We start from the raw sequence: 24,192 nt of genomic DNA on the forward strand, positions 1-24,192 counted from the left end.
CTATTTTAGTGATCTTGGTGAGATCATTTATAGTAGTTCAGTTGAGTTCAGTTCAGTCGCTCAGTCGTGTCCGACTCTTTGCAATCGCATGAATTGCAGCACGCCAGGCCTCCCTGTCCATCACCAACTCCCAGAGTTCACCCAAACTCATGTCATTCGAGTTGGTGATGCCATCCAGCCATCTCATCCTCTGTCGTCCCCTTCTCCTCCCGCCCCCAGTCCCTCCCAGCATCAGAGTCTTTTCCAATGAGTCAACTCTTCACATGAGGTGGCCAAAGTACTGGAGTTTCAGCTTCAGCATCAGTCCTTCCAATGAACACCCAGGACTGATCTCCTTTAGAATGGACTGGATGGATCTCCTTGCAGTCCAAGGGACTCTCAAGTCTTCTCCAACACCACAGTTCAAAAGCATCAATTCTTCGGCGCTCAGCATATAGTATTTAGCTTTCATTAAAATGAATATATATTGCAATCTATAGCAAACAGTTTCAAGATATACTGTTTATTTCTATAAAGACACTCATATATTCATGTTTCACAAATCTTGTCTAGTTTATTAACAATCTACCTTTTTGTCAGAGATTAATGTCTTCTTTATCCCTCCATCCTCCTACCCCTCAACACTCTTAAAATAAACTGCCCCCCAATCAATAGATTATTTTGTAGAAAGTCTAGAATTTCAAAGATCCAAACACTACAAATAACAAACACCGAAAAAAAAGTATTTGCTTCAGAGATTAGCTTCAGAGAAGACAACAATTATTGAAGGCAGCTGCTAAGAGGATTTTTAATTTAATGGAATTTGTTGTAACTCAATCAGTATAGCACAATTGCTGTGCACCATCTGTTGAAGCTTTGAAACTGCCTTGGATGTTACAGTCATATCCATTAAAATGGAATACTACTTTTTACAAACTTTCCTTCCTTCCATTTATTTTCCAATGCTTTCAGAATCATTAGAAGATGAATTGACAAGGAAGAAAATCTCAAGAGTCAAAAGGACAACTCAACAGGAAAAGAAAAACCAAATAACCTGATTTTCAAATGGGCAGAGGACTTGAATAGACATTTCTCCAAAGAATATATACAAATATCCAATAAGTATGTGAAAAGGTGCTCAGCATCACTAATTACTGCTGCTGCTGCTGCTAAGGCACTTCAGTCGTGTCCGACTCTGTGCAACCCCATAGTCAGCAGCCCACCAGGCTCCTCTGTCCCTGGGATTCTCCAGGCAAGAACACTGGAGTGGGTTGCCATTTCCTTCTCCGATGCATGAAAGTGAAAAGTGAAAGCAAAGTCACTCAGTCTTGTCCGACTCTTCACGACCCCATGGACTGCAGCCTACCAGGCTCCTCCACCCATGGGATTTTCCAGGCAAGAGTACTGGAGTGGGGTGCCATTGCCTTCTCCTAGGGACATGTAAATCATAACCATGATGATATACCACTTCATACTCATTAGGATGACTTTACAAGACAGAAAAATAAATAACAGGAAAAAAAACAGGGGATACATATTGTCAAGGATGTAAAGAAATTGGAATCCCTGGGCACCGCTGGTGGGAATGTAAATACGGCCACTGCTGTGGAAAAGCATATGGCAGTTCCTCAAAAAATTAAATATACAATTACCATATGACCCAGCGATTCCAATTCTGGGTATATACCTGAAAGAATTGAAAGCAGGGAAGCAAACAGATGTTTGTATATCAATGTTCATAGTAGCATTATTCACAAGAGCCAAAAGGTGGAAGTAATTCAAGTGTCTATTGGTGGATGGACAGATAAGCAAAATGTGGTCTATATACAGAGTGAAACATTACTCAGGAAAGAAGATTCTGGCACAAGCTACAACATAGACAAACCATGAGGACACTATGCAAAATAAAATAAACCAGTCATGAAAGAACAAACACTGGCAAGGGGTAACTAGAGTAGTCAAATTCAGAGACAGAAAACAGATTGTGGCTGCTTGCCAGGCTGGGAGGAGAACATTCTTCTTTTTATTCAACTGTCATTTCATCTTTATGTTATTCCGTACTGTACCTGTCAACATCTAAAATGCAACATTATTTATAATAGTAAAAGATTATTAAAAATATACAAGTAAAAACAATAAAATGTTGGTTGAATAACACTAAGGTACATCTTCATAGTGGAAACTATGTAATTTTCTCAAGATGGAGTACTACAAAAACATCCAAGAAAAGAATATTGGTATTAGAGAACTCCAGGATACTGTGTTACATTAAAAATGAAGAGTGGACAGTGTATATAGTATATTACCCTTTATGTAAGCTATGTACACACACATACATATTTATAGAAACACACAGGATAGGTAAACCAGAGGCTAAATTCCTTTTAATGATGTCAGTTGAGGAGTATGAAGAAGATATAATACGTTGCTGAATATTCTTTGGTTTATCATTTTAAATTTAAGACCATGCTTTGTTTTAAAATTTTAATTGTCAAATCACATGTCAAATGTTAAATAATTCCTAAAATTAAAAGTAACTAAAACAAATCTGTGTCAAATTTGTCACTTAACCACACATGAAAAAGCATTATTTCAATTAATCTTAGGACATATAATTGTACACATTTGTAGACTCGGGCATATGTGCTCAGTTTTGTCCAACTCTTTGCAACCCTATGGACTATAGCCTGCCAGCCCCTTCTGTCCTTGGAATTTTTCAGGAAAGAATACTGGAGTGGGTTGCCATGCCCTTCTTCAGGGATCAAACCCACAATTCTTTGTCTCCTACATTGGCAGGCAGGTTCTTTACCACTAGTTCCACCTGGGAAGCCCTGTACACACGTAGTGGGGTATATTCTAAGGACAAAGAGAACTGCAAGAAAATCTCAAGCTTTATTTGCCAAGTTTACTATTAACAGTACTGCCAGTGTTATTAGTTTGAAATCATTTAATGCATATTACAACATAAATAATCATGCTTATGTTGTTAGAAGCCAGGATATTCAGAAGGAATATAAAACCAAGTACATTAAGTAAATAATCAGAAGTTGAATTGAAATATCTCTAAAACGAATGACTTCTTAATATTTTGTATGGGAATAATTTCGAACAAAGAAAAGTTGCAAGAATAATACAAAGAAATCATTCTACCCCTTCCCTGGATTCATTTATTATTCATATGTTTCCCCATTTGCTTTACCATTGGAGAAGGCAATGGCAACCCACTCCAGTACTCTTGCCTGGAAAATCCCATGGGTGGAGGAGGCTGGTAGGCTACAGTCCATGGGGTCGTGAAGAGTCGGACACGACTGAGCAACTTCACTTTCACTTTTCACTTTCATGCATTGGAGAAGGAAATGGCAACCCACTCCAGTGTTCTTGCCTGGAGAATCCCAGGGACAGAGGAGCCTGGTGGGCTGCCGTCTCTGGGGTCACACAGTCGGACACAACTGACGTGACTTAGTAACAGAAGCAGCTTCATCATTGCCTCTGTTTATCTGCTGCTGCTGTTTAGTTGCTAAGTTGTATTTGACTCTTTGCAACCCCTTGGACTGCAGCCCAACAGGCTCCACTGTCCATGAGATTTCCCAAGCAAGAATACTGGAGTGGGTTGCCATTTCCTCCTCCAGGGGATCTTCTCAACCCAGGGATCAAATCCATGTCTTCCGCTTGGCAGATGGATTCTTTACCACTGAGCCACTTAGGAAATTCTCTGTTTATCTACACACATGTAATTATTCTAAAACAGAAGCATAGATCATGGTTAAGTATATATTTTTAAGAATATTTTCTTTTACATAGTTATCAATTTCAGTAAACTTAACATTGATTCAATACTTCTATCTAATCTATCATCCATATTCTAAGTTTGTCACTTAACCCAATATTGACCTTTATAGAAGTTTTTATCCTCTAGTTTAGGATCCAGTCTAGGATAGAAATTACAGTTAGCTGTTACATCTCTTTGGTTTTCTTTTGTCTGGAACATTTTCCCAGTCTTTCTTTGTCATATATAACATTGACAGTTTGGGAAAGAATTTTAAAAATAGAATATTCCTCATTTTGAGTCTGTCTGATGTTTCCTTGTGATTAGTTAGAGATTGTGCATTCCTAGCTGGAATACCATGTAAGGGACTTTGTGTCTTTTACAGAGCATCACACTGGTGGTGTAAATTATGATCTCTTGCTAAGAGTGTGTTTGATTTATCTACTGTATTATCATCATCTCATGACACTTTCAAAAAACATTTATCCTAGCTCTGTTGATAGACAGAGTCTAGGCCATAATATTATAGGAGCAATAACCATCCCTACCGCCTAAACTTAAGTTTCTAAATGCCATTCCCCTCTATAAGTAGCAGGAATTCTTGGAGAAATAGCTGCTCCCAGGTCTAGAGTAGGGAACTTACACAGTAAGTTACTTACAAGCGGTGTTTTACTGTGCCACACATTTTGGCAAGGAAATGTGGCAAGACTTTTTCAAAGTCTAAGCAAGTCATGTCAGAGGCCCTTGAGCCAGCTTGAAAGGGATCTCATTAGCCAAAGATAGGGTAATTTAAGCATAAAAAGAAAAGAAAATACTGCTCCTCACTGAATATATGAAAATCTATGAATCCATAATAATACTCCTCAAAGGATAAGGTATGCTGGGTTTTTATGCTCCAGTGTGGTTTTGTTCCTATCTGAACAGTTTAGCATACTCTGCTTCACCTATTGGAACTCAACTTTGAAGATCCAGCTCAGGTGGTACTTCCTCTGAGAAGTCTTCCCTAAAACCTCTGTGCAGTTCATTGTTTCTCCATATTTCAACAGAGCTCATTGTACATTCCTCTTTAAATGCACATATCAAACTGTACTGGAATTGCTTGTTTAACTGTACTTTTCTCTCCATAATGTAAGTTTATAAATACAGGACCTTTCTGACTTCTTCTTCTTCTTTTTTTTTTTTTTTTTTTTGCTCATTCCCAGTACCTGACACCTACTAATAGAAAGTTTTATATATTTTTACAATATTATGTGTTGTAAATGAATGAATCAATTTCAATAGTATCCCCTGTTTTTTTTTTCATCATCACACAATACAGATTTGTCTTTATTTTAGAAAATAATTAAATGCAGTTAAAATCTGGCTATTTTGGCCAACATGCCAAAATTTTGTTATAACGATTTTTAAGAAGAATTTCACCTATTTATTAGCTATTGCTTTTACACTCAGTAGATTAGAAATATGTCCCCACAATCTTTTCCTTATTCTTATTCTTAGGCTACAGCCTCCTGTGGTATTTTTATTTATCCCACTGTTTTCTCCCCCTAGAGATCTGTCTGCACACAGAAGACCACTGATAATGCAGAGTGCATGCTAAGTCAGTTCAGTAATGTCCAACTCTTTGTGACCTCATGGACTGTAGCCCGCCAGGCTCCTCTGTCCATGAGGTTCTCCAGGCAAGGATACTCAAGTGGGCAGCCATGCTTTCCTGCAGGAGATCTTCATGACCCAGAGATGTAACCCACATCTCTTAACCTGCTGCATTGGCAGATGGGTTCTTTACCACTAGTGCCATATGGAAAACCCAGTAATGTAGGGTAGGACGTGTTAAAGTCAAATCTAGTTGCTATGTGAGGGCTTCTCAATTTGATGGCTTCTCTTGTTGCAGAGCATGGGCTATTGAGGGCAGGGACTTCAGTAGCTGCCCCCTGGCATGTGGGATCCTAGTTTCCAGATGAGGGATTGAACCCGAATCCCCTGCATTGGCAAGCAGATTCTTAACCACTGGGACCATCAGGCAGTCCCTCATCTTTTTCTAAAATAACGATTGTAATAGATCTTTGCTCCAACATCTGTAACATAGCAGTAGTAACCTATGTAGCATTTTCCAGTAAGTTGTCTGTACTAAACTTCCAGTCTCTCTCTGTGTGTGGACTCTTTCATGCACATATGCATACATCCAGCCTTAAATTTTTGTGGACTTTAAAGCATTAACGATTTAGTCAGTAGAGGTAATATAAACCATCTGTCAAAGGCATATGCAAAGGCACTAAAACGCTTCGGGAAAGCTGTCTCTCATACAAAGTCAATTTAGGCCACGGGTAGATGAGTGTGAATAGGCGCGGTCAGCGAAGCCACTTAATATGAGTCTGTATTTGGGAGGAATCTCCCGGCTCCCTTGCGGAGCTGGGCTGAGGCCCTGAGGCCAGAAGTGAAAAAGATGAGAGCCAGCGGCGGACCTCAGCGGGGTGAGCAGTGCCGCGAGGTAGGAGGAGCCGGTCGCTGGCCGCGGTGCTGAACACGCTTGTGAGCTGCCGCCAGGTTGGCTCGCTGGAAGAGGCCCGGCGGGTTAGTGAGTTAGAGGGCAGCCTCCAGCTTCGCTCCTTAGTTTGCGGATTCCTGGCTCTGAGCAGAGGACACTGTGACTGCGTCCAGAGAGAGTCACCTAGAGAGCGTAGAGGCAGCCTCCGACCCATACCCACGAAGCGCAGCTCCTGCCCCTCAATGGCAGTAACAGTAACGCTGCTGCCTATATTTATGTATTAAGCTACAACTTTTGACATCTATTTTCAGTAGTTTTCACAACATCCTCGAAATGTGAAGCAAAAAGGTTGATGATTTACCCAAAGGCTAATCTTTCTTATCCATGCCTCAGAAAATGTTTACTGATCACCCTCAACGTACCAGCCTTACAGCCTCTGCTACGCCCCCTTTACCAGCTCCCCCCACCTCTGCCACGCTAGCATGCCCCTTAGCTTTTCCTCCTCCTCCGAGGTTTGCTGCAGCAAAAGTAATCTCCTACACAGTATATGCCCTACCACCGCCCAGTTGGGACACTGCACAAAGGGCTGGAATTCACAATAATTTATTCACACATCTTGCTCCTTCGTTCTCAGAAGTCCACCAGACGGGATATTCAAATCTAGTACCTGAGTCCCCTGCTCGCTGTGTGACCTTGGACAAGCGGCCGCACCTCTCTAAGCCTGCTTCTCCTCGCGAAGACGATGGTAGGTTCCAGGACCGTGTGAGGCTCTTCCCAGGTGCCCAAGGTCTCCTCTCCCGTCAAAACACTCCCTACCTCCTTTTCCCAAGCTCAGTTGTGCACTCTCAGTTTTCGACACCAGGTTTGTAGCCAACTCTAACCCTTGTTGAGGCAAGTCCCGAGAACTGAAGGTGTTCTCCCCATATCCCCACCCCCATCCTCGGGTGTGATCTGCCTTTGGGGCCACACTGGGCACGCAGCGCCCAAGGCTAGCGAGGGAGCGCTCCCGCGCGCTGCAGCATCGCAGTGCCGGGTCTCCGCTTCACAGCGCTTTGGGAAATGCGAGATGCAGCTGGAGACTGAACGCAAAAGGGAAGCAGAGTTGGTGAAGCTACTCCAGGGACAGGTACCTGTGTGGAGGCCGGCTGGAGGCTGGGTTGGGAGAGAGGGTCTTTGGGGGAGAGAAAGGGGTAAACGAGAGGTGCCAGAGCTGTGGGTCACTCTGTCCATCTCACCACCAGTGTGTGCGTGTGCGTGTGCGTGTGTGTGTGCATGCGTGCGTGTGTGTGTGTGTGTGTTTGTGTGTGTCTTCCTGCCTCCATCTCTCGCCCTCCTCCCCGCCTCAGGCTCTCAATCTCACCTTCTCGCTCAGCTAACTGCCCCTCCTCTCTCTCTTTTCCAAGCATTCTCCCTGAGAGCGAGCGCACGCTCCTCCCTCGCACTCTTTTGAGCCTAAAGAGACCTTCTCCCGGACTAGCTGGATCCAGCCGCTCAGTGCAGTCGCGTCCCTGAACCAGTTAAGCAGAACCGGCAGCATGTGGAATGCGACGCGGAGCGAGGAGCTGGGGCCCAACCTCACGCTGCCGGACCTGGACTGGGACGCTGCCCCAGACAACGACTCGCTGACCGACGAGCTGCCACCCCTCTTCCCCGCGCCGCTGCTGGCGGGAGTCACAGCCACCTGCGTGGCGCTCTTCGTGGTAGGCATCGCGGGCAACCTGCTCACCATGCTGGTAGTGTCGCGTTTCCGCGAGCTGCGTACCACCACTAACCTCTACCTGTCCAGCATGGCCTTCTCCGACTTACTCATCTTCCTCTGCATGCCCCTCGACCTCGTACGCCTCTGGCATTACCGGCCCTGGAACTTGGGCGACCTGCTCTGCAAACTCTTCCAGTTTGTCAGCGAGAGCTGCACCTACGCCTCGGTGCTCACCATCACCGCGCTGAGCGTCGAGCGCTACTTCGCCATCTGCTTCCCGCTGCGGGCCAAGGTGGTGATCACCAAGGGCCGGGTGAAGCTCGTCGTCCTGGCCATCTGGGCCGTGGCTTTCTGCAGCGCCTGGCCCATCTTCATGCTGGTCGGAGTGGAGCATGAGAATGGTACCGACCCTCGGGACACTAACGAGTGCCGCGCCACCGAGTTCGCCGTGCGCTCCGGGCTGCTCACCATCATGGTGTGGGTGTCCAGCATCTTCTTCTTCCTGCCTGTTTTCTGCCTCACTGTGCTCTACAGCCTCATCGGCAGGAAGCTATGGAGGAGAAGACGCAGCGAGGTGGTGGTGGGCGCCTCGCTCAGAGACCAGAACCACAAACAAACCGTGAAGATGCTGGGTGGGTCTCAGCACGCCTTCGAGCTCTCCTCTCCCCGTGCCTTCCCCTTCTCCCTGAGTCTCCCTCTCTCTCCTGTTTCTTGAAGTCTATGTTGCCCTATAAATCTCTCAATTATTCGCTCCAGTTTTGGTCTTCAGCCCTCTCTTTGGTCTCTAGTTTCTCTGTCGTGTGTCTACTTTTTTGTTTTCCATTTTTTTCTGTCTATATATCTCTGTTTTCCTCTCTCCTTTCTCCTTCCCTCCTCTCGCCACTTGACTTTCTCCTTTGGTCTCTTTCTCTGTTTTCGTGGTGTCTCGTTCCTGGTTTTTCCTTCTCTCTTTCCTCTACAATGTAGTGCGTATTTGCCTAGAAACTTCGTGTCAAAACTGATATCTTTCATTAAAGAATCTATTGTGGTCTTGAAGCATTAAAGTTGATGTTAAGCTTCCTGCCTCAATATGGAGATAACTAAGTTGCATTAAGAAAAGCAGGTACTAGGAGTGAAAAAATCAGGTATTGACTCTAGAAAGCATTCATTGGTAAATTTAACCAAAGATGTGATCATTTGGATAATTCTATCAGAGAAGATTCATTTTTCTTTCAACATTGTGATTTGCTTTCTGACTTGTATTTTTTTCGGATAATTGCCTCAATTCTGTTTATCCTGATGCTGTTTATACAGCTTTGGAAGGAAGTACTGGGATCTCTGTTTTCGTACTTATCTTTCTCTCCAAGTAGGAAAGGCTAGATAAACTAGGATAGGCAGGCTTCCAGCATAAGAAAAGGAGAAGGGGTGGAAGCTGGTAGGACTTACTATCTCTCCCCAAGTGAGCCTTCAGAAAACATCTGGATGCAATGCCACACTGGAGTGTGTATGGAATAGTTATTCCATAAATTCAGCTTCTGTAACTATATGTGTTTGGTACAAGTAATAGAAAGTGTGTTCACATCCAAGTGAAATTGTAATTCTACTTGCTTTTTTCAAAACCAGGATCTTTACATTTTATTATTTGGACATTGTAGTCAACATTTTGTACTGATTTGCATATTTAGTGCTTCTTAGCAGTCATTCCAGGATGACTTTGCATTGTAATTTTACAATTCCTGAAATCCTATATATTAAAGTGATAGAGTTTATTCAAAGAATGCCAGTTTTTTTTTTTTTTAAGACCAGTGATTCTCTTAATATGACTAATAGACCAAAATTTGCTGGTGCTCCTCAAGGGACTTTAAATTCATGTTGCTGCTGGGACAGTCAGTTGCTACTATGCAACTTAGTTTTGAGAGTACATTTAATAATTTCCTCTAATTTATTTTTAAACTGTTAATTATCCTCACTGGTGTCTCAATAGCAATGTTAATTTTGTTTTGCCTTGACAACTGGAAGGGAATCAGTCACTTGAGTGATTCCCTAAAGTGGCAAAAGGACCAGAATATTTTTTTCTGTTATTTTTCCTCTGATTTCTGAATTTTAAAAACTTAACCTAGAAACACAAAGGTCTTGAAAAAAAAAAAAAGCTACCTTGAAGGGGCAAAATTAAAACTTGGATGGATGATCATTAATGTTAGTTGGTTTTATGGCCTTTTATTCCTTACTTATGTCTATTTTAGGTGGAAAAGTCTCATTCATCTCTATGGTTCTCAATCCTGACTGCATATTCAGTCTTTTATGAAACTTTAAAAAGAAAAAAAGAGAACAGGTGTCCTGGTCTCCTTTCTAGAGAGTTTAATTTAGTTAGTTTGTATTATATCCAAGGAATCTGTGCCCCAGGAAACTCTGATACATAACTGTGGCTGATTACAACCACATTATCTCATATGGATTTGATCTAACACATATAAAATGGTGGACGATTGAGACTAAATTGTCAGGTTGCTAGAGTCAATATGTCAACTCAAGCACAAAATTACTAAAGTAGTTGTTAAATAGAAATGATTGGAAAGCTTAGTGAAAATGGTTGAACTGTTGGTCCAAACAGAGTCAATCTTGGTTAAAATATAGGAATGGGGAAGAGCAAAACATGATATTTTTCTGAAGTCAATTGTCATGCCACGCATAATCAAAACAAGTCCATGTCTTCAAAAGAGACTGTGGTTTGCTATGACATATCTTGAACTGACGTTCTCTTTCTCATTGTCTTTTCAGCTGTAGTGGTTTTTGCTTTCGTCCTCTGCTGGCTGCCCTTCCATGTAGGACGATATTTATTCTCCAAATCGTTCGAGCCTGGCTCTGTGGAGATCGCTCAGATCAGCCAATACTGCAACCTCGTCTCTTTCGTCCTCTTCTACTTCAGTGCTGCCATCAACCCTATTCTCTACAACATCATGTCCAAGAAGTACCGAGTGGCAGTGTTCAAACTTCTGGGATTTGAACCCTTCTCCCAGAGGAAGCTCTCCACTCTAAAGGATGAAAGTTCTCGGGCCTGGACAGAATCTAGTATTAATACATGATCAGCAATTAATTAATACATTGCCCAGTAAAGTCATCACTCATTATTCTACACCAGAAGCCATAGCACAGCAGAACTTGGGAGGAAGTTTGGAGGTTAATTTTGGAATTAGGGACACATAGGTCTGAAGACAATTGGGAACAAGAAAACAGAGACTTTGTAGTGTGTGAGCAGTTTGATTTGATTGCACACTCATCAGTGCTGTCATACATGATTTCTGCATATTTCACTGCCTATCATTTTTGCATTCTGCTGTTGGTGCTAGCAAGGGCTCTGTAGTTCAGAGAAGGGAGGTAGTGTAGAGAAGGCAATTAGATCACTTTTTACTAGACAAATTCTAACTCTAATTTCTTTTTCATAATGATAATTTTTATTAAAATAATAAAAAATGTAAAATATGACTTTCAGAAGCTAGAAAATTTCATAGAGTCCCAGATCAGTGCTGTCCAAGAGAAATATGATGCAAAGCACTTAAGAAACCAATATAAAATTGTTAATGAGAATTTTATGTTTTTTATGTTAAAGTCTTTAAAATCTGGTTTGTTTTTTAAATTTTAAATTCACCTTAATTTGGACATTGGGTGTTCATCAGTAATACTTGATTTATTGCAATTTCATAAATTTTGCAGAAGAAAAAGTAGATTAATTAACCTAAGTTGTCTAAACATACTTAAAATTTCTCTAATAACTAAAACAACTATAAGTTCTTAACTTTAAAATTAATTGAAATTAGAAACTTAGTTCTTCAAGTTGCAATAGCCACATTTCAAGTGTTTCAATAGCCAAATGTGGCTAATGGCTACCATATTGGACAATGCAGCTCTAGAGTATATGGAAAATTATTGTTAATCTCATAGAAATGCTAAAAATAAATACTCATTTCCTGAAATGTTTTTATAGTGAAATTAGCATAGGAGAGTGTTAGAGTGATAAATTCTAAGGATTATACCTGAATGCCCTGTAATTTCTGCTTGGGAGAAAATGGATATGAACTATAATATGCATGCATTTTTAATCAAGTTGGGTTGCAAGTGTTAGTAATCAGGAAATGAGACTTTTTAAAAACTGTAGAAAATCACAAATTACCTTTTTTGGCTTAACAAAAATACTTGAGCCAATCATAAGCCTTTGATTTGTGAATAAAGAATAATTTACAACTTACTCTGGAAAGTTTACAGAAACTTAGTAAACATAGTAAGTTTTCAAATGGTGAAAAATTCACAGCCCCTTCAATGCTACTGTTGATTGATATTCAACACTTAAAAAAACCCTTATGATCATTTATTTCAAAATGCCTATGCATGCCCTGTCTCCAGATTAGTTGTGCTCTTTACATCCCACTGCTTATCTGATAGAAATGTTTACTTAGATTTCCAGTATTCCTCTTTAATCAGTATTCCTTTAATCATAATTATGGATGATTAGACACTGTAAATATTATACATATTGGTTATAAATCTAAAACTTTCATTTATATTCCTATTATTCCTCTTATAATCAACTCTTTTATATTAAATATAATATTCCAAAAAATGATTTTTTCATAGTCCTCTGTAATACTAAGTTATATAAGCAATTCCTTCATAAAGTTATTGGTTCAGTATGGAACTGATTGAACTAATTAGGTAAATTATTGCCATGACTGGTTTTCCCCACCCAAAGTATAGATTATTATGCCAAAATAATCAATTGACTATTTTTTTAATGAAAGCAATAATAATTAGAATAATTTCTCCAGAGAAATATTTCTAAAGTTCTTCCTGACACTAAAACTGTATTATCTATATAGTCTAAATGCAGAACTTCAGCAAATTGATTACTCAGTTAATTCTTTGGAGTGTATCTTTTTTTTTTAAATACTGAATCATTTAAGCCCATTGAATACTAATTAGGTCTTTCAACATTATTGTTCTAAATAGGTCCCAGTAAATCTCAAAGAGGTAATTCAATTTCCTGAAACCTTATTGTTTCTTTCTACAGATATATCCTATTTGAGAGGAAACAAGCAAAAAAAAGGCTTGACTTGATCACATAGTTGATTGCTTTGGAGAAAAACAACCCAACTTTTAATTATTCAGTGCACCCCACTCTCCACCCCCCACTTTCTTGTAGGTTCATGTCCATAGTCTCAGTACAACTCACAGGAAATAGTTTCCATAGCAGGGGCCACTATTGTCCTTCATCAGAACTCAGAGAATAGTTTTAGAGAAAGGAATTGTTAATCATGCTCTTATATGATTGCCTTTTTATTTTCGTAACTTCTTTGTTTCATCATGGTCCATAAATTATTTCAGAGTCAGCGAAAAGAGGAACTTATATGAGGAAAAATGTTCCTAAAGGTCCTTCAGTTCACGTTTAGTATTTGCCTGGTATGTTCTAAGCGCTAGAGATTCATGAGTTAAGTATTTTTATCCCTAATGAATTCATGACCACTTGTGTGTTATGTTATAGCAGATAACTAATATATTTAAACTATAAAGTAAACATCTTCAGTTGACACTGTGCTGTGTACCTCCCTCTATTGTATATTTGCTTCAAAATATTCAGAACAGGCTGCTAGTACACGAACTAGTCAAATTTGTAGATGTAGTTATTGTCTGCCAGTGCATTCTTTTTCAATGTAAAAAAAATAAATAAATTGGTTTCGGTTATAATCTGTGTTTCTATTTTTCTGGTTACCTAGAATCAAGGTTTCTATTACCACACCTTACACTGTGTCACAAAATCAAGGGTTGGATTTTTTTCATTTTTGGAAATGACTGTTGTATGAGAACGAACTTTTGAATAATTGCTTTTAGGAAAATACTCATTGCCACAAACTATTTAAAATTGTAAGTGTTGCGGCAATGAGAATGAGAAGCACTTCTAATGTCTGGCCAGACCTTGAAAACCATTTCTTTATGGTCAGTTTTTTATTGCAATGAAGTTTCTTGTGATGGGATTTGACTTGAAATTCCACCTTGTCCACTCCAATGCTTTTACTAAGAACCTGAAATCATTATAATTTATAATTGTTAGCTCAACATTGACAATTTTAGCTGTGATTATATTGCTGTTTTTCATTTATTGCCGTACTGGAATTTAACTTTTTTTTTAAAACTGTGAGACTTTTTTGCAAGATTGGTGCCTGAAAAATACTCCCCTGTCTTTTAAAAAAGTGTGTTTTTAAAAAGTGTGTGCATCTGTAAAATGTGACATATATACATACATATATCGAAATTTCTTGTCACAGTGTCTAAGTTAATAGAATAGAGCATTCTGCTTTCAGAAACACTGTCTTCAGTGTAAATAATGCCCTTAAAAGATAAAGAGAGTGTCACTCATGGTTCATAATCTAATGATCCTTCTATGATTTATTTGCAATTTAAATTACACATTGTCATTTAAAAACTGTAAATTAAATTTCAGTTTAAATTATCCAGGCCTGGATATATATAATTGGAACCTAATTAGATGATTAGTGACTGATGTTAACTCACTGAATTGATAACATGTTTCATCCAGAGAATGATCTCAATGTCCAAGGCAACAGAAAGCAATGTGCTGCTGGTGGTAAATGCTCGCTGTCAGTTCATGTCACTTGTTTATTCATATTAAATGAATTCAGCCATGTCGATGCTTGACAATAATCTCTTTGAAGCAGGTGATGGGAAGGTTTGGGCGAGGCTTGTTTTGGGTTTTTCCTTTTGAATGCAAACTTTGGCAGGGTGTTGGAGTTTAGCTATTTTGGTTGAGAGAATTATCATCACCCTTTGGAAAAAGAAAAAAAAAGCTGCCGTGTCTGTGTCCCTCCCAATTGCTTGGATATTTGCTGGAATTCCAATGAATCATTTATGTTGTGACACATACCCTCAAAGGACTGCTGACTACCCTTAAAACTGACAAACAATTATGGCCTTCTGAAAGCATGTCTCATGTCAACACTCAGAAAATTCTCCCAGAATGTTAATAGATTTTCTTTCCAGAACTATTCTGCCTCCCAGCCCCAGAGAAAGTGTTTGGGAAGAATAGTTTCAAAGATTTTCTGTGATTTAAGCATCTCAAATCTAAAGATTTCTCTGGCTCAAACAACAAAAATATTTATATTTTTCAATTTTAACTTGGTAAGTTTAGGATACTAAAGAGCGCTTGCTCATATAAATATGTTCATACAGCATAATCTCCCAGTTCACTTATACCTGCTGTACTCTATGTCTGGGTAGAATTTACAACTTGGTTGATTTGTGTTGTCCCAGTATAACCTAAATGTGACTAATGATATTTCGTTTTGTGATTCTTTTTATTTAAGGTTTTTGTGGATATTAAAGAGTTTACTTTAGCTCTCCAAGTACTTGTATTATGAAATTAGGCATTGGTTTCCCTTTCTTTGGGTGTCCTTAACCAAATAAATGCTTAATAAAAAAAGCCTAAAGCTGATTTCTTCCACTCACAAGGATAAATCTTGGTGTCTGGGTTATTTAACCTCTACTTTTGTCCTAGCTTTAGTCTAATTTTGTCCTTTTAATTTCTGAAATATGTATTGTGCAACTCTGAGGAAGTGTTTGTTGTAGCGAATTTTATTTCCCCAGAGACTCCAATGAGGTATACCATTCCTGTTAAGTATTAAGACTTGGGGACCCTGTGATATACTATGATTCCCATGTTCCCCCAGCTTTCTGACACTTACAGCCTGTCATCCCCAGAGACAATGGTGTTGCAGCTTCATGGTTATACTAATGTGTGACCCAGAGATTTCTGTTCTTCTTGCACACAGCATCCACTCACTAAATGCTGGTTTGACAAATGAAAGTTTCAAGACTAGCTTATGTGTCACTTGGACATTAGCTTCCAGATATATGGATTCCAGGTACCGATAAAATTTAAGACTAAAATTAGAAGATCAATAAAAGTGGCCAACTTTTATATGCCAATTAAAAGACTTTAAAATACCCTACCACCATTACCATTATTTCAATTTTAAAAGAACTTTAAAAAGAAAAAAAGCAGCAAGGACATAATCTCAGAATAAAGAATCAGCACAGTGTAAAAATGCAACATATTCAACATCCCACAAAATTCTATACGTCTGCTGTTAATATGAGTTAATTACAATTTGGAAATAGTGTCTAAAAATGAATAAGTAGTACTTGGCAGTAGTTAATAACACTAATCCAAAGAAGAAAATCATGGGATCTGTTTTCATTGATCTGATATGGCTTTTGCCACTGTCTTCTGATCTCTGCTGTCTAACCTCTCCCTCAGTCTAAGGCCACTCAGTGCCCATCACATTCTCCCAGGTTCCCTCCTATGACAGACCCTGGACCTGATTCAAGGTAGAAGAAGAGAGGCCAGCAGGCCTGCCCAGGATTTGGTAGGTATTATGTGCTTCTTGCATCCCTACTTATAACTAATTCATCATTGGTTCCTGATTTCATAGCCACCTCTTCCAAGGGGCCATAAAATTAACTATAAATCAACACACATCTCTTCAATAGTTCGACAATGTGTATCAAATGCATGTAAATTCTGCATCCCTTTTGATCCAGTAATTTCACGTCAAGACATAATTATGGAGGACCACAAAGATCTATATGTAATAGTGTTCCTTACCTCTGATTTGTGATAGTGAAAACCTGAAAAACTCGAATGTTGGAGAATAGGAAATCGGTAAGTTTCAGAAATGATAATAGTTTGCATGTATGCAGCACTGTGGTAAGGGCTTTCAATTCCATTTCTCATATGATTGTCCCAACATACCTAAGAGGAGGGTCTGTTATTCTCTTCATTGGGTGGAGGGGTTTTGTCATATGGTCAGGAAAGGGCAGAGCTGGAATTTGACCCCAGGCCAGTTAGGCAGTTGGTGCTCTCATTCCTGCTCTTCTGGAGCACTGTGTAGGCATTAAACATGTTATTGTTTAATTTAGAACTTAATAAAATGTGGGGAAATGTTTACATAGTATTAGTAAGTGAAAAAGCATATTATCCCATCTTGTAAAAAAAAAATTCATGTTCAAAACTTGAAGGTACTACATTCTAAAGTCCTAAGAGCATTTCTCTGATTCACAGAAATATTTTCTTCTTTCTATTTTTTATGGTTTTCAATCTTTCTCCAAAGAATATGGAGAATATTATATTCATATAATATTCTATTCTTATATATAATATATATGTTATTATATTATATATAATATTCTTATAATATTATATTCTTATAATAATAGCAAGTAGTAAACTGAGTTACTGCAGTTCAGAGACTGTCTATCTTTCTAACCCTGCCATCTCCCCAAGGGACTTGCCCTCTACTCTCTGCCTCTATCTTGCCTCTGTTTGCAAGTTTCTTCTCCCTCCCAAGTAAAATACCAGAAGCTGGTAGATGCTCACTAAGTGGTCATGAGTATCACTGGTTACTTGGCAAAGCGTGAGACAGCCCCATTTTGAGTCCTCCTCTCAGGGGCTCTGTAGTCTAGAACCCTTCTCCTGTCTTCTCTGTCTGCCCTGACCCCAGCCAGGCAGAGGTCCCTCAGCAGCTTCATGGATCATTTACAGGAATTAGAGAGCCTGGTAAAACAGATGCAATGCTGGTGACATACTTTGGAGTGATCCGTTGGACCCTCTCTCCCAGGGGACATATGCACCTCTATTTATGGAAGGAAAAATGATTTCGGCTTCAGTCAACAGGAAGCAAAAGAGACAAGGCAAGCACTTCTAGTTTCCTGAAAGGATAGCTCTAGGCATGGCCACATGTTCACTATGTTCTGATGTTTAACAGCATCAGAATCTTTATTGAGCAGCTTTTCTCTTTCAAAATTTATCTTCCAGAAACAAAGTATAAGACATGGTGTATGAAAGACTTTGGAAGCAAAAAGTTACAGGATTTACTCCTGGCTTCACCACTAACCAGCCATGTGACGGTGGACAAATACTTAGCATTAACCTCTCTGAATCCTGCTGTCTTGATACTGACAGCAGCCACTTTTCAGGAAAAGTCCTTCTCTGCTTCACACTGGATGCTAAGCGACGTGGAGAAACATCTCACAGCAGAAGCACTTGGAGCCTCCAAACATTCAAGGTGAGCAAACTCTCCTGATCCATCAAAACTCCATGGTGGTGTGTGGGGAGTCAGCTCCATTATCCTCTACAGAATCAATTTCAGGGGACTTCCCTGGTGGTCCAGTGGCTAAGATGCCAAGCTCCCAGGGCAGGAGGCCCAGGTTCAATTCCTGGTCAGGGAACTAGGTCCCACATGTTGCAACTAAGAGTTCATGTGCCACAACTAAGTCTTGGCACAGCCAAATAAATAAATAAAAATGGTGTTTTGTTTTTTTTTTTAAAGCTGCTGTTGTTTCTTAAAAAGAAAAAGAATCTATTTCAAACATTCTCGGTGATCTGCAGACCCTGCCAGCCCCTCTGCAGACACCTTTGCATGTTGCTTCAAAAAGGAAATGAGAAGCCATCACTCAGGAACTCTCTTAGCTCATTGCCACTACTTGGAAGAGATCGCGTGGAGCTGTCCATGCTCTTGGCCCCTCTTCTGTGTCACAGTGGGAGCATGCCCTCCTAAACAGAGCCCTTTTCTCCTATGCCCTCTTCTCTCCTAGAGCTTCACCCTTCTCCTCTCTGCTAGCATCTACCATCAGCACTTAAGCCAGATCTGAACTCTTTGCCATAAAGCCTTCGCTTAACTGCTGCTATGAACTGAATTGTGTTCCTTTCAAATTTGTATGTTGAATCTCTAATGCCTAACACAATGGTTAGAGATGAAGTCCTGACGATGGTTGTAAGTGCCCATACAAGAAGAGATACCTGAGAGCTTGTTCTCTCTCTCCCCACCAGTGAGGACACAGAAAGAAGGTGGGCACTGACAAGGCAGAAAGGAGGGAGCTCTCACCAGAAACTGACCATGCTGGCTCCCTGACTTTGGACTTCCAGCTTCCAGAACTGTGAGAAGCAGTCTCTGTGGTTTGAGCCCCTCAGCCTATGGTACTTTGCTACCCAGTGAAGCAGACTACAGTAACCCCACTGTGTCCTTCACCCTAGCTCTCTCCTCCCCTTTACAGCCCAACCTGCTGAAAAGTGCATCCTCCACTTTCTCTTATTCCACACATTTTATTAATCCACAGACATCTCAGGGTGATAATAGTACTGAAGAAAGAAAGTTTAAGTAAGGTCATACAGGCCAACACTGTGCCGGGACTGACTGGGTCTGTCCAATGGGGAAAACAAGTATGGAGCAAATAACTGCCTGATAATTGCTTAACCCTAACTGAGTTGCGTGCTCTGGTGGGGAAGTGCTGGGGTAGGTGTTGCTGTGTGAGCCCCTTTCATTCACCCAGCCTGGTGTGGGGCATGAGACTAAGGAGGGTATCCTGGGGTAATGATGTTTACACCATAATATGAAGGGTAAGTGGGAGCTAGATAGATTGCTAGATAGATTCCTAGTATAAAAATAGTATGTTGATATGGCAGAAACCAACATGATACTGTAAAGCAGTTATCCTGGAATTAAAAGTAATTTTAAAAATAGTACAGAAGAGATCTGAGTTGGGAAGGAATGTGCTACCGCTGAGGAGGTGAAAGATAGTCACGGGGCTGGAACATGGCAGGCAAGGGAAAGAGCGGCATAGAGTGGGCACTGCCCGAGAGACAAGGCCTCGGCAGCCATGCCAGGGAACTGACTGTTATCCTAAAAGCAGTTTAGAGCCAGTGAAGGGTTTGGAGTGGGAGAGTGATGGGTCACGTTTGCACTTAAAGAAGATCACTCTGTCTGCTGATGGAATGAGGTTGAAGCAGGAAGGAGTGAAGATCAAGAAACTTCTCTCAAAGGAAGAAGTCTTTGAGACAATGTGCAGTATTTTTTCCACACATGTTGAGATCAAAGGGTTGGTCCATGAAACCAATTCAGTGGCCTCTTTCAAGAAGCTTCCTCTTTCTGAGAATCTGCCAGTCCATCTTGCTTTAGCATCGATGAATCTCTGGTTTCCCAGGTCATCCATATTCTGTCCCGACCGAGGCAGCCACCCTGGGAATCAGCACAGCAGATGGTGGTGCGCAGATTGGAATGGGGAAATGGAAAACGTTTTCACTTTGTTTTCAAGGCCGCCGTCAGCCATCAAGTGAATGTCAAGCCCCAGAGCCTTGGCTGGCTTGAAATTCCCCATCAATTAGGAGCCCAAAAGAAGATGCTAGAATATCTTATTTATTCACAGAGAATATTTTCTTTTCCTTCCTTCCTTTCTTCTTTATCTCTTTCTTTAATATTTTTCTCTTTCTCTCCTTCCCTTCCTTCCTTCCCCCCTCCCTCCTGTCTTTCTTTACTTGTCTGCTTTGGGTCTTAGCTGTGGCATGCGAGTTCTTTGTCGCAGCTCACTGGTTTAGTTGCTCCACAGTATGTGACATCTTAGCTCCATGATCAGGGATCAAACCTGCATCTTCTGCTTAGAAGGCAGATATTAAACCACTGGACCACCAGGGAAGTCCCAAGATTGTCATTCTTAATATCTGTGTAGTATTTTATTAATTGTATTGACTGTAATTTACTTAACCTTCTCTAACAGCCTTTAGGTTATTTTCCTTCCTTCTCTATTCTTCCAACCTGAAACACTCTTTCATTTATTAACAGATATGCACATGACTTGGATATCTCAGTTGCTTCAGCCATCTGCCAAATATCAGCAAATCTTCCCCAGGCAGCCTCTGTAAGGGAGCACCTCTCCCTGTCCCTGTTTTGTTTTCCTTCAAAGCACAGACCTGCAGGAACAGAGGGTCCCAGCCATGTGACTGTTTGTTAATGGATGAAAAGGCATTTCAGACTGGAAAAATACAAATGAAAATGACTTCCCATCTCCAGCAGGATGATGTCTGAGGTCCTTGACAGTGTATTCTCCTAGTGCCTGAAGACCCCTGAATCAATTCTCGTGCTCATTCTCTCCACTCTAGCCTCCTGTTTGGCATCTTCAAAATGGAATGCTGGTAATTCCTCTGTGAAATATCTCTCTCTTTCCTCATTCCCTTGCTAGGCTCTGCCTCCCAGGGACTTTAATACCAAGGACAATGGATTAGCACCATTCATCCATTCAGTGTTTACTGAATGTCAACTTATTCTTCAAGACACATCTCAGGTATTACTCCCCAATACCCATCACTAATATCACCTCTCCAACAGCAATGAGGGGCAATTTTCAAGGTCACTAGAGCACAACTATCCTTGATCACTCCTCTCTGTATTTATCACACAGAGGTAATTGTCTGTTCATAAGTCTGGCTCCACCACTAGAATGTAAATCCACACAATCAGTTTTCCTTCCTAATGTTTCCACTCTACTTAAAACAGCAAGCAAGTTTGCTTGACACAAGCGAACTTCTCCATGTGCATTTGTGGAACCATTGAGGGGATATATACTAAAGAAACCAGAATTTTTAAATTGTGCAGTAATGCTAGAAATCTCTTTGTTGTGGTCTGTGCAACACAATCTAACACAAGATTGACTGACTTGTGATGGCTTGTCTTGACTATTATACTCCAAATCTCATAGAGAAATGAGTCTCTAAGTTGCATCTCCTAGTTAAAACAACTGAGCATTCCTGTGTATGCCATCCTTTTCACAGGGCTTTCATACTCCCCCTCTCTTCTGTCCCATAATGACCCTGCCAACTAGGGTTCCTCCTGAGAATGAGTGTGAAGGCCCTCACAGTTCTACAAGGTGACGTGACTTGCTGAGGGTGGTGTAGGTTGGTTACACAGGAATCAGAATATGAGATTGCCACCTGATTGCTGGGAAAGATGCTCATCATCTAGGCATCATTTTTATTGACTTTGAAGGCTAAGCAGGATACTCAGAAAAAAAAAGATCTAGGTTCTACCCTGCATGGGTAAAATCCAAGATGAAAAGAGCCAGAGGCAAGGAGAGAGTCGATGTCACTCTGACATTCCATTCGCTTCTCTTGATTCCCTATAACCCCTCTTCTGCCCACCAGAAAGGGACTGTTGTTTAACTGCTGTCACGTCCTACTCTTTGTGACCCCAAGGACTGTCGCATGCCAAGCTTCCCTGTCCTTCACTGGAGTTGGTGATGCTATCCAACTGTCTCATCCTGTCATCCTAGAAAGAAATAGAAAGATGCTTCAATCATGCAGTGATGTTTCAATTCAAATGCCCTTAAATTCATCAACGTTCATGAATACTTCAGTCCAAAACCCTAGTTAGGTGCTGCAGGAAGCCAAAATATGAAGGAAGCACCCTCTACCATGGTGGATGATTTTATGAACAAAAAGAATTCCTATGTAAGCAATATTCATACATTCATATATAAGCTTATTCAACCAATATTTACTAAATGCCCACTGTGTTCCAGGAAATGTGCTAGGCGTTAGGGATACAGTGTTTGAAAGACAAAGTTTATGTTCTTGTGGTGTGCTGTGTCACCCAGTCATGTCCAGCTCTCTGCGACCCCATGAACTGTAGCCTGCCAGGCTCCTCTGTCCATGAAATTCTCCAGGCAAGAATAGTGGAGTGGGTTGCCACTTCCTTCTCCAAGTTCTTGTGCTACTTCCATTTTATTGAAGAAGAATCAGGATAAACATTTACCTGCCTTAGGGAATTTGCCCAAATAACAACCAGTGATGGAAGTGTGCGCATCCTAGAGCAGGATTCAAGCTTCAGCAGTCTGACTCTAGATCCCTGCTCTTAGCCACCATCCTATTCTACCTAAAACTCCAAATTTCTGAGATAAAATAGACCTGGTGTGCGGTCAGGCCATTCAAGATGGCTGTTTCACAAACTTATGCTTACCAGAGGGGAAGGGTTTGGAGGAGGGACAGTTAGGGAGTTGAGCATCAGACCTGTACACACTACTATATTTGAAACTTCCCTGGTGGTCTAGTGGTTAAATGTCTGCCTTGCAATGCAAGGGTCACCAGTTCAGTCCTTGATCTGTGAAGATCCAACATGCCAAGGAGTAACTAAGCCCTTGTGTCACGACTACTGAGCCCAGACTCTCGAGTCCATGCGCCACAGCTACTGAGGCTATGTGCCCTAGGGCCCGTGCTCCAAACAGGATGGAATAGAGTGCCTTGCAGTGCAGACCTTGGCGCGCAGCTAGTTGCTATGGGCCCTTCACCCCTCCAGGACTGAGAACTGAACTGACTAACCCCTCCCAGCCCCCAGCCCCACCCTGTTACCAGGGGACCATTAGTCATCCTTCTCAGCCATTGGTCAGCAGTAGTGAGTGTCTCCCTCAAGCAATCAACTATCAATGAGGGACTATTTGTGGTCCTGCTCAGTCATTCATTGGTTGGTGCCACAGTGGGCCCTGCCCACAAGCAAGCATCAGTGAGACCCTTAGGGAGGTCACCCAACAATCAGTGGAGTATTTGCCCTCAGGTGCAGAGTGAGGTAAGAGGCTGATCTTAGCTTTCTCCCTGGGGCCTCCAGCTCACCCTGCCTTGGGCCAGGGAACAGGCTGGGGTAGGGGGGTAGTATATGTCCTGCATGGCTCCAGAGCCCTCACCAAGACCACTTAGTAGTTGTGGCACAAAGACCTTTCTCTGTTTCAGACTCAGGCATTTTGATATTGTCTGGCCTCACTGTGTGTTGGTCACATGGACCTCCCTTTAGATACTAGCAGGACTTCCCTGGCGGTCCAGTGGCTAAGACTCTACACTCCTAATGCAGGGACCCCAGAGTTTGACCCCTGTCAGGGAACTATGATCTCACATGCTGCAACTAAAGATCCCGCCTGCCCCACCAAGACCCAGCACAGCCAGATAGATAAATACTAATATTTAAAAATGTTTTAAAAAGGATAACAAATAAGGACCTATTGTATAGCAAAGGGGACTCTGCTCAATATTATGTAACAATGTAAGTGGGAAAAGAATTTGAAAGAGTAGATACATATGTATATAACCTGAGTCACTTTGCAGCAGACCTGAAATATTGTTTAAAAAAGATGGCTGTTCCCTTGTTTTCTGTATATCCTCTGCTCAACAAGGCCCTGCTTCACTCAGTGACTATCCAATCCTCTTAATTACAGGACTTCATCAGTAACTGCCTGCCGATGCTTGCCCCCTGGCCCAGCTGCTGGTTTCCCTGGTAACTGATGAGACAACGTGACATAACTTGCCCCTATAAATGGTAGCCTCCTCTCCTGAGTAGCCAAGACTGCTGCCATGTCCTGCCTGCCATCTGCCACACATGGTGGAGCTGTCGTTCCAGGACCCTTTGCTTC

At 41.2% G+C, this 24,192-nt stretch overlaps 1 protein-coding gene across 4 annotated transcripts; it reads left to right on the plus strand.

The window, feature by feature from the left end:
- Positions 1 to 517: 517 nt before the first annotated feature.
- GHSR (growth hormone secretagogue receptor) lies at positions 518 to 13,641 on the plus strand. Of its 4 annotated transcripts, none has more exons than XM_069559886.1 (4): positions 518 to 1,101; positions 6,862 to 6,972; positions 7,631 to 8,558; positions 10,684 to 13,641. In XM_069559886.1, exons 3-4 carry the CDS (start codon positions 7,763 to 7,765, stop codon positions 10,986 to 10,988), a joined length of 1,101 nt encoding a protein of 366 aa, XP_069415987.1. In that variant the 5' UTR covers positions 518 to 1,101; positions 6,862 to 6,972; positions 7,631 to 7,762; the 3' UTR covers positions 10,989 to 13,641. The 4 variants fall into 4 exon arrangements, 2 of the variants coding, with proteins under 2 accessions (XP_069415987.1, XP_069415979.1); XR_011250402.1 differs by lacking the exon at positions 10,684 to 13,641 and adding an exon at positions 10,036 to 10,054 and having other exon boundaries at positions 575 to 1,101; positions 7,631 to 8,953; XM_069559878.1 differs by lacking the exon at positions 518 to 1,101 and having other exon boundaries at positions 4,716 to 6,972.
- Positions 13,642 to 24,192: the final 10,551 nt, after the last annotated feature.

This window comes from Ovis canadensis, chromosome 1, assembly GCF_042477335.2.
Source record: "Ovis canadensis isolate MfBH-ARS-UI-01 breed Bighorn chromosome 1, ARS-UI_OviCan_v2, whole genome shotgun sequence".
Classification (NCBI taxonomy): domain Eukaryota; kingdom Metazoa; phylum Chordata; class Mammalia; order Artiodactyla; family Bovidae; genus Ovis; species Ovis canadensis.

Excerpts from the sequence above, each read along its gene's own strand:
- GHSR (XM_069559886.1), top strand. The coding sequence starts at position 7,763 with ATGTGGAATGCGACGCGGAGCGAGGAGCTGGGGCCCAACCTCACGCTG. Across the intron at positions 8,559-10,683 it reads ACAAACCGTGAAGATGCTGG|CTGTAGTGGTTTTTGCTTTC; the intron begins GTGGGTCTCAGC and ends TTGTCTTTTCAG.